The 10,187-nt window shown below is 43.4% G+C and overlaps 1 protein-coding gene across 3 annotated transcripts in view; it reads left to right on the top strand.

Moving 5' to 3' along the window:
* The first annotated feature begins 973 nt into the window (after window positions 1-973).
* The window catches only part of FAM198B (family with sequence similarity 198, member B), a 71,466-nt gene continuing 62,252 nt past the window's right edge, over window positions 974-10,187 (top strand). Inside the window, exons 1-3 of one of the 3 annotated variants that reach the window (XM_010836077.1) lie at window positions 974-1,018; window positions 1,272-1,330; window positions 2,473-3,616. In XM_010836077.1, coding sequence (XP_010834379.1) covers window positions 2,707-3,616 — 910 coding nt within the window. In that variant the 5' untranslated portion in view covers window positions 974-1,018; window positions 1,272-1,330; window positions 2,473-2,706. Of the gene's footprint in view, window positions 1,019-1,053; window positions 1,331-1,610; window positions 1,825-2,472; window positions 3,617-10,187 lie in introns of those variants that run through there. The other 2 variants (XM_010836076.1, XM_010836075.1) reach the window with 2 other exon arrangements.

The following is a 10,187-nucleotide window of genomic DNA, read 5'->3' as shown; positions in this document are numbered from 1 at the left end:
AAAATATGGTTTGAAAGACTACGTGCAGCCTAGTGTTCACTGTATGGCTGTTTACAATATCCAGGACATGGAAGCAACCTAAATGTCCATCAGCAGAGGAACAGATAAAGATGATGAGGTACATATATGTGGTGGACTATTATCAGCCATTAAAAAGAATGAGATAATGCCATTTGCAGGAATATAAATGGACCTAGAGATTATCATACTGAGTGAAGTAAATCAGAGAAAGATAGATATCATATGGTATTGCTTATATGCAGAATCTAAAAAGGATACAAATGAACTTATTTATGAAACAGAAACAGACTCACCGATTTAGAGAATAAATTTATGATAACCAGTAGGGGACAGATAGGGAGGAGGGCTAGAATGGGAGATTGGGATTGGCATGCACACACTGCTATATATAAAGTAGATAACCAACAGGGACCTCCTGTATAGTACAGGGAACTCTACTCAATACTCTGTAATAACCTAAATGGGAAAAGAATCTGAATAAGAATAGAAGCATATATATGTATAACTAAATCACTATGTTGTACACCTGAAACTAACATAACATCATCAATCAACTATACCCCAATACAAATTTTAAAAAGAGTATTGAAGTACAATGGAAGTCAATTTGATGCTTAAATTCTAATTAAGCTTAGACAGAATCTACAGGTATTTCTAGGCCTCTGTCAGTACTGGAATTGTCCTGTCTCGTTCCTCCACATGGCAGAACTTTTAAAGAGGAAGAAAGATCTGAGTTTGAGTGCTAAAGGAACAGTTCTATTATGATTTTCGGTATTTCTTTACTTGGAAGTTAATTCTTTCCTTCTATATATATTCTAATGCCTTGATCTTTTTTGCATTGTCAAATGTAGTCTTTTTAGGATTACAGACAATACTCTAATTTCTCCAACCCCCATATCACAACCTTCTTTTCCGGGGCGGGGAGTCATTCCTTATCTGCTTCCAGTGTGTCTGCCTGTTTGCCTTCTAGATTCTATTTGCTGTAGAAGCAAAAACGGTACGTCTAAGTGAGACCCAGAGGTCATCAACCCTTGCCTTTGTGCCGGGACACACAAATCACCTAAACCAATCACTAACCTGTTTTTTAAATACCTCCAATCAGAGAGAATCCACAACTTTCTTTTTGTGATCTGTTGTACTGTGCAAGGGCACACTAAACGTCTCTTCCTACCCATGTGTACTCCTATTTGCCTGTTCTATTTTAACCTTCATTTGCATTAACCCTTTCTTACCTTTTTATGAATTTCTAGGCCACTTCTCAGAAGAGGTGGGAGATCAATGTGACTCTGGACACAGCCAGGATGAAAAGGTGAGTCCCTGGGAACTCCGATGCTCTAATCCCAGGCCTCTGGGGTGATGGCATTCATCTCAGGAGGCCTTTATTCTACTGCTGCTAAGCAAACCCTCTCAAATGCCTTTGAATTCCAAGAGTCTGTTTCTAAACAGGACACTAGAGGGCTCCCGGGGGTTAAAAATAAGTGGAGAAATATTTGAATGAAAACTGCTTCTGGACGGCATTTGTTTTTTTCAGAATTTAAAATTAAAGTTCATTTTTTTTAATATTAAAAAAAAAAAAACCCTCACGTCTTCAAAGTGGGTTGTCAGCAGCCAGTTAACAAGTATCCGTTTTGCTTTGCGATCAGTAGTTTTAAAGGGAACTTTTAAAGCTGAGCTGAAATATTTGAAATGTGGAACACTCTTGACCATGAAATATGTTCTACTTACATGCCTCAGCCTTTAAAAGTTCTTTGCATTAGAGTCAGAGATTACATTCTTCCTGGAGCCAAGCACGGGGCCAGCTGTGTAAGTAACATTGCTTACCAGTTCTTCTTCTTTTTAATAATGTGAAAAAAGACAGCTAGAGAGCTTTGGGTTTTCTTTCAGCTGAATTTGGTGGAAAGAAAAGGAATTAAAAGCAGTTAGATGCGTGTTTTGTGTTTATGTTTGTGTGTGTATGACCGAATAAATGTAATTACTTCCAAGATACGTGAACATGTATGGCTTTATAGTATAATGACCCTTAATGTAAGATGATGAAATGTATTATGAAGAAAAGATTGTACCATCAGATTAAGAGAATATATTTCTGATTTTGAATGTTAATATTTGGGGCTTCTGCCCAGTTAATTAATGCAAGACTTCTAAAAATAAATAGAAGATAGCTATAGATTTTTAAAACCCTTTGTTGCTTTTCTTAAATCACTTTTTAATTTCAAAAAGAAAAGACTGGATTTGTCCAATTTTAATGCTTTTCCTTCAGGATCAAATTAAAAGACTCTAGCTACAAGTTATAAAACAGTCTTGGATTTTGGTAGTTTGTTTTCACTAATTGTAACTAGTGGTGACAGTAATGAAAGGAAAGGGTCCCGTTTTTTAAAAATTTCCTCTTGTGGAGGAACTGAACGGGAGTTTGAGACTGTGACTCAGTGCACTCTTTCCATTCATTCCCAGGAACTAGTCAGACTTCTCCTTGGGGAGACTAATGGGGGTGTAAAAGGTTCGTTGTGGCCAGTGTCAGAAGCCTTCCCGGCTCCATCACCAACGCCTAACTTCCACCTCGACCCACTGGAGACCACTTAAACACCCAAGCGGAGGCGACAGCTGCGTTCAGAAAACCATGCTTCATGTCAGCAGGCACCAACGGCCGAGTTTAAACTCTGTTCAGCATGTGGACACCGCGGAGAAATGAGCTGCCCAGACAAGCCAGGGCAGCTCATAAACTGGTTCCTCTGCTCCCTGTGCGTCCCGAGGGTGCGGAAACTCTGGAGCAGTCGGCGCCCCAGGACGCGGAGGAACCTCCTGCTGGGCACCGCCTGCGCCATCTACCTGGGCTTCCTGGTCAGTCAGGTGGGGCGCGCCTCTGTCCAGCACGCAAGGCCGGCAGGAAAGGGGCCGCACCGGAGCCGGGCTGCCACCGAGTCCCCCTTCCCTGAGATACCCCTGGATGGCACGCTGGCCCCTCCCGAGTCCCAGGGCAATGGCACCACGCTGCAGCCCAACGTGGTGTACATCACCCTGCGCTCGAAGCGCAGCAAGCCAGCCAACATCCGTGGCACAGTGAAACCGAAGCGCAGGAAAAAGTATGCGGTGGCTTCGAGAGTCCCAGGGCCCGAGGCTTTGGTGGGACCATCCCTTCGGCCTCAGGTAGCTGCAAGGGCAGTGGATTCTGAAGTGCCCGGGCACGTCCCAGGAGGAAACCTGGCCAAGGCTGGGGAGCGACCCTGGAGGTGGATCCAGGGTCCAAGAGCACGAGGTGGGGGTGCAGATGTGCAGCTGCCCCTGGCCGGGGAGAGCAACATCAGGATCTACAGCGAGAGCGCCCCATCGTGGCTGAGCAAAGAAGACATCGGCCAGATGCGCCTGCTGGCCAACGGCGCCGTGGCGGGTCTACAGCCGGCCCAGTCCAGGAGCGGAGCACGCCTGCTGGTGCTGGAGGGGACTACCCGGCCCTCGGTGCCCGCCTGCGGTCCCAGCCCCTGCGGGCTGCTCAAGCAGTCTCTGGACATGAGCGAGGTGTTTGCCTTCCACCTGGACAGGATCCTGGGACTCAACCGGACCCTGCCCTCTGTGAGCAGGAAGTCTGAGTTCATCCAAGGTAACCCTTTCCCAGGCTTCCTTATTTGCAGCTGTCGGGGATTGGGCTTGATTTTCTCTTTGCCTCCCTCTCTTTTTCTAAATGATTTTCTCCACCCACGGTTCCCATTTGGACAGCAGCAGCAGCGTGTCTATCCACGTGGTTGGCATCCTTGATTTTCCCAGCTTTGGGAGGATGCAAGCTGTCCTCCACAGGCAAGAGAAAGCTCCCACTGCGGTAATCTGAGCTCTCTGTTTCCCTGACCTTGCTTCCCAGAGGTTTATTAAACCTAATTAAAGCCAGTGGCAATTTCAGTGATGAGGAGTGGAAGGTGGGGTGGAAGAAAAGAACTTGCGGACAGTCAGGCATATTATTAAGTAGGATACTACTATGGAAGTAAGTAGAATGTTGTGGATGGGAAGTTTTTAAAAGTAAGGTGGGGGTAGGGGGTGGGTTATCTTTTTTCTGCAGATGGAATCTTTCTAAGAGGCCCAGAGCCAGATCATGTTAGATTCAACACCTTCATTTTTTCACAATGGATTTAATTGCTTTCATTTACAAAGCTAATGAGATCAAAAGAGGTAATTTGTTCCATAGATGCACTAATCAGCTGGTGGTTTCTCCAAGTCCATGACTCTGGTTTATGGAACCTGAGTGTCCAGATGCCGTCAGATGATAGACACTTTGTCAAGTCCCAGGGTGTACAGCCAGCTGCTTCGGCTGCAGGTGGCCAGGACTGGTGTGTGGCCATGCTCATGCCACAGAAAGAATTTTCTCTGGTGCCTGAGGCAATTCCAGAGTGTGAGGACAAAGTAAGGTAGGTCCCTTGCTTGTGTTTGAAAGCATAGTGATCCCAGAAGTTGTCACTAGCTCAATCCAGGCTAGTCCAAGAGGCTAAAAAGAACCCCAAAGACATTGTAAGCTCAAAGGCTATTTATTTACTTCATCTCGCCATGTGAGTGCGTGCTAGGTCACTTCAGTGAATGCAAAGTCTGACTCTTTGCAACCCCATGGACCCCATGGAGCCCACCAGGCTCCCCTCTCCGTGGGATTCTCCAGGCAAGAATACTGGAATGGGTTGTCATGCCCTCCTCCAGGGGATCTTCCCAATTCAGGGGTCAAACCGGCCTCGCTTATGTCTCCTGCATTGGCAGGCGGGTTCTTTACTACTAGAGTCACCTGGGAAGCCCCCTCCTGTCACCGTAAAAGCATTTCAGCCCAGGCCCTGTGGAGTCTGGACTGGAATACATTAAAGCCTTTGGAGTGGTCAAAAGCCAAACTGCATTTTAATGACTTCAGGAGTGTAATTTAGCTTTAGAATGGGTACTTTTTGAACTACCTGTGATTTGCTTAGAAAGACTGGTCATTCCTTACTCATCCTGGTTCATGGCTAAGTGCTTCAGATTCATAGGTGTGTTTCCATGTCTCAAGTTCACAGAGTCTTCACCAGGAGGAGGCCAATGTGAGAAAACTTCTCTAACATTCAATCAAATGTTGGTAAAAGCTCATTTTTAGCAGGTGCTTGCTATTTGCTAAACACTACACAAATTGAGACATACAGTCCATATACACCTCGATTCCTATGTTTCTCACAACAGTGCTAGCAGGTAGGTGCTATTATTAGTTCCACTTAGTAGATGAGAATACTGAGGCTTAGTTAGGCAAAGTAATTGGCCTTGTGTTCATGGCTAAGCTGGGTTTTGAGCACAGGCCCAGCAAACTTCCTGACATCAGCTCTTCGCCTTTGGGCTTAGGTGGCTGTATCACTTCCTCCAGACAGGAGTTCCTGGAGATAAGGGAGATCCAGGAGGGCACAGAGACAGCAGGCACACACTGAGGCTATCCTGGGCCAGCAGCACAGAGGGTTCCCAGGGAAGGCTCTCTTGCCATTCATTTCACGTTGTAAAGGCCTTTCAGAAGAGGTGATGCACACTTGAATGTATCCCGAGGAACCATAGTCTGATCTGTCCTTCCAGATTCCCTGGGAAAATGCTGGATGGAGTTGGGAGAGTGAAGTAGAGTTAGAAGCCTGGGCTCCGGAGCCAGACCGCTTGAGTTTGAATTTACCAGTCATGTGACCCTCCATGAAACAATACCCACCTCATGAGGCTGTTGTTAGTTAATCCATAGAAAACCTTCAGAGTGTGTGTGTGTGTGTTAGTCGCTCAGTTGTGTCCCATTGTTTGTGATCCCATGGATTGTAGTCCACCAGACTCCACAGTCCATGGAATTCTCCAGGCAAGAATACTGGAGTGGGATGCCATCTCGTTCTCCAAAACCTTCAGTAAATATTGGCTATGGAGAAGGAAATGGCAACCCATTCCAGTGTTCTTGCCTGGAGAATCCCAGGGACGGTGGAGCCTGGTGGGCTGCAGTCCATGGGGTTGCTGAGGTCGGACACGACTGAGCGACTTCACTTTCACTTTTCACTTTCATGCATTGGAGAAGGAAATGGCAACCTACTCCAGTGTTCTTGCCTGGAGAATCCCAGGGACAGCGGAGCCTGGTGGGCTGCCGTCTATGGGGTTGCACAAAGTTGGACACGACTGAAGTGACTTAGCTTAGCTTATTATTACACTAAGCACATGAGGTACCAATTTCATTGAGTAGCCTCAATGAATTCATAGAGCCTCCAAGCCTCATCTATCATCTTTTTTGTTTTAATTGAAGTGTAGTTGATTTACAGTGTTGTAATAGTGTCGGGTGTACAGCAAAGTGATTCAGTTATACATACACATATATATTCTTTTCAGATTTATTTCCATTATAGTTTATTAAAAGATTTTGAATATACAAAATATACTCTGTGCTATACAGTAGGTCCTTGTTGGTTATCCATTTTCTATATAGTAGTGTGTATCTGTTAATCCCAAACTCTTAATTGATGCCCTGCTCTTTGGTAACCATACATTTGTTCTCTATGTCTGTGAATCTATTTCTGTTTTGTAAGTAAGTTCATTGGTATCATTTTTTTGGTGGTTCCACATCTAAGTGATATCATATATTTGTCTTTCTCTGTCTGATTTATTGTACTTAGTACGATAATCTCTAGGTCCATCCATATTGCTGCAAATGGTATTATTTCAGTCTTTTTTATGGTTAAGGAATATTCCACTGTATATATGTGCCACCTCTTCTTTATCCATTCCTCTGTTGATGAACATTGAGATTGCTCCCATGTCTTGGCTTTTATACTGCTGCTATGAACACTGGGGTGCATGTGTCTTTTTGAATTAGTTTTCTCTGGATATATAACATTTCTTTATGTGACAGGACTAGAACTGAAACTGTGGTGTCCTTCTTGCTTAGTGAAACTTCTTGGTGCCAGGATACCTCTAAGGTATCCAGCATCTTTGCAAATGAAGAAGGCAGTTGCATTCAATTTGAAGGAGGCATTTAAAATCCCAGTATAGACTGGTGTTCCCCTCTCCTTTCAGAAGTAAGTGGTTATGGAAAGAAACCGGCAAGGTTGCATTGACATGACTCTCTATGTGATGAATTAAATACCAAAGATCGTATTTTAGGTAATACTAGGAATTTCTTTGTTCTTTCTTTGATTCTTTCTCCTAGAATGTAGTTATTGAGAGTCATAAAATCAGGCCAATTTCCTCAGGAGGCTAGGACCTAATTTAGGTATAGTTATGAGCACTCTGCACAATATGATTCTATTCGTGGAGACATTGTACTGATGTAAAGAATATACATAGATCAGTTCTGGTCATGGTAGGGGAAACACAGTCTTAGGTTCCTGGTACTAGCTCTAGCTTTTTCCTGACTTGTGTCTTTCTCCCTTTGATTTCCACAGATATGTGTATCTTCCCTCTAGGGTGCTCCTAGGCCTCTCTTGGTCCAAGCTTAGCTTTATTTGAGCCTCTGCATCTACCTAAAGTGATGATAGATCTCATCTAGGTACCCAGCATCTGCTTCTGGCTCATTCTGTGTCACTGCTTTGTAACTACAATTGCTTGTTGATCATCTCTTCCATCCCACTAGGCTTTAGGTCTGTGAAGGCAGAGATATCTCCCGTCTTGCTCATCACTGTGTTTCTGGATCCCAGTGGAGAGTCTGGCACATAGTAGGTGCTCAGCAAATATTTTTGAATAAATGTAAGAATGCATTTTTGGATTGTTCCACTGACTCTAAACAGTAAATCTATATTTGCTTCAGGCTTTCAAAACTCAGGACAACATTTTTTGTCCTAAATCCAGGCTGGTCTTTCTCCTGCAGTATCTTATAAATAGCTCATTGAAAAGGGTAATGAAAAATGTCCTTGGCAGCCTCTGAATTATGCAAATAATAAGGTTTATGGAGCTTATTCTTGTGAGGACCATCAATATAATATGGTCTGCAACCTCATGTGCCCAGTCACTTAGTTGTATCCAACTCTTTGCAACCCCATGGACTGTAACCCGCCAGGCTCCTCTGTCCATGGCATTTTCCAGGCAAGAATATTGGAGTGGGTTGCCATTTTCTCCTCCAGGGTATCTTCCCAACCCAGAGATTGAACCAATGTCTCCTGCATCTCCTCTTTTGGCAGGTGGAGTCTTTACTACTGAGTCACCTGGGAAGCCCCTCATACTGTAATGTATGTGGCCTCATACCATAATGTATGTGGCCTTATACCATAAAGTACGGTGGCCTCATACCATAATGTACGGTGACCTCATACCATAATGTACGGTGGCCTCATACCATAATGTACGGTGGCCACATACCATAATGTACAGTGGCCTCATACCATAATGTACAGTGGCCTCACATAATGTACAGTGGCCTCATACCATAATGTACAGTGGCCTCATACCATAATGTACGGTGGCCTCATACCATAATGTACATGACCTCATACCATAATGTACGGTGGCCTCATACCACTGGGCCACCTGGGAAGCAACCTCATACTGTAATGTAATTTGATAGTGAGTTTTCTGTAGGAGGAGCAGTGGAACTCAGGTATGTATTTTTCTGATGATCTGGCTTGGTCTGGGAGTAAAGCTTTTAATATCTGGGAGAGTGGTTAGGGAGACAGTCCTATAAGTAATCTGCTCTAAGTGTTGTTTTTCTTCTCTGACTTTTGATGAATGTTTGTGAAAATGAATTTATGCTTGGTAACAAGAACATGGCTAGTCTATCTTGTGTGATGAATGCAGATATTTTGCTTATCTCAGTTAATCTTTCAAAGAAACCTATGCAGGAGACACTTTCAATTTTGAGAAGAAAGAAAGATAAGAAGAAAGCAGCTCAAGGTCATACAATGAGTTTATTTTCCAGGAAGAATTCAAGCACTTGTCTTGTAACTTCCTGTTTATCATCTGCTTTCCTCACCAAATCATTTCAGGGGCCTTAATTAAGTGTGTCTTCTTTCCCCATCACCACAACCTATTCATGTACTCATTAGTCAGTTATCTAGCACAACTAGATGCTGATGACTTGCATGCTGATGCCCAAATATGGGCTATTTCATTTCTTAAGGAGACAGCACTGTAACCATAGCAAGCATAACACTGAGTGTCACTACGTACCAGGCACAGTCGTACGTACCGTGTGCGTATTATCTCATTATTTATGACAGGTACTCTATGAGACATTTTGTGGACGTGGAAGGAGAGGCCTAGCGTGGTTAAATACCTTTTCTCAAAGTCATATAAATTACCCTGATGTAAAAAGGGTCCATAAGATGCAAAGGGAGATGTAAAAGAGCATCAGAGGCTGTGATTGAATGATGGGCCTGTCGCAGCCCCTCAGATGAAGCTTTTTGCCCATTCAGTCCGAAGACAAAAGGTCCCACTGATAAAGCTCCAGGTATTTCTTTATTTGTCTGTTTGTAAAACTGACAGAAGTGATCCTGTCATCCCAGAGCCACTAGCTAAGGTTCATCTGGGGCAGGTTCTTGGTTATACAACTTGATGAATTCTAGATGTCTCTCCTTGAATCCCAAAATAGATGTATGTGAAATTAGCAGGTATACCGGCCCTGAATGGTGTACTGAACTATTTTCTGACAGGTGTCACTCCAAATATATCCTAGAAAATAAGAAGGGTGTACTTGGGGAAGTGTAAGGTTGTAATTAGGTAGGGATGGTTCAGGAGGGGACCATCCTACAAAGTCTAGCTATGATCACTGGGCCAGAGTCCCATCCTATGATACCTGTGCAGGAAATACAAAACTGAATTGAAAGATAGCATCAAAAGCTTTGAAAAAAAAATCCATGTTTGCAATAATGAAATATTTTTTTAGTTGTGAGTCTATAAGGAATCTAGTGTTATGTATCACAGAACATCTATACTGCATTTGATATCATTTATCTGTTGCATTACTTAACAATTCCACACAGCAGAGAATCCTGAGACTTGGTAAGGGTACATAGCTAGTGAGCAGTGGAAGTGGAATTTGAACCCAGATCTGTCTGATACTAGTCTCCCATGTTGCTTTCTTACCCACAATACCGCTCAAACATAACTTGATATAATCGTGAGATAGTGACAGTAATGTGCAAATTTTAACCTGGTGATTTCTAATTTACCATTATGCCAACCTTTCTATTTAACCTATTTTTTCAACTTAACCATTTAATATAGATACTAATTTTCAC

This window comes from Bison bison, unplaced genomic scaffold, assembly GCF_000754665.1.
Source record: "Bison bison bison isolate TAMUID 2011002044 unplaced genomic scaffold, Bison_UMD1.0 scf7180017864060, whole genome shotgun sequence".
NCBI classification, from domain to species: Eukaryota; Metazoa; Chordata; class Mammalia; order Artiodactyla; family Bovidae; genus Bison; species Bison bison.
Note: the sequence above shows the minus strand (reverse complement) of the source record. Positions and strands in the feature narration are given on the sequence as shown.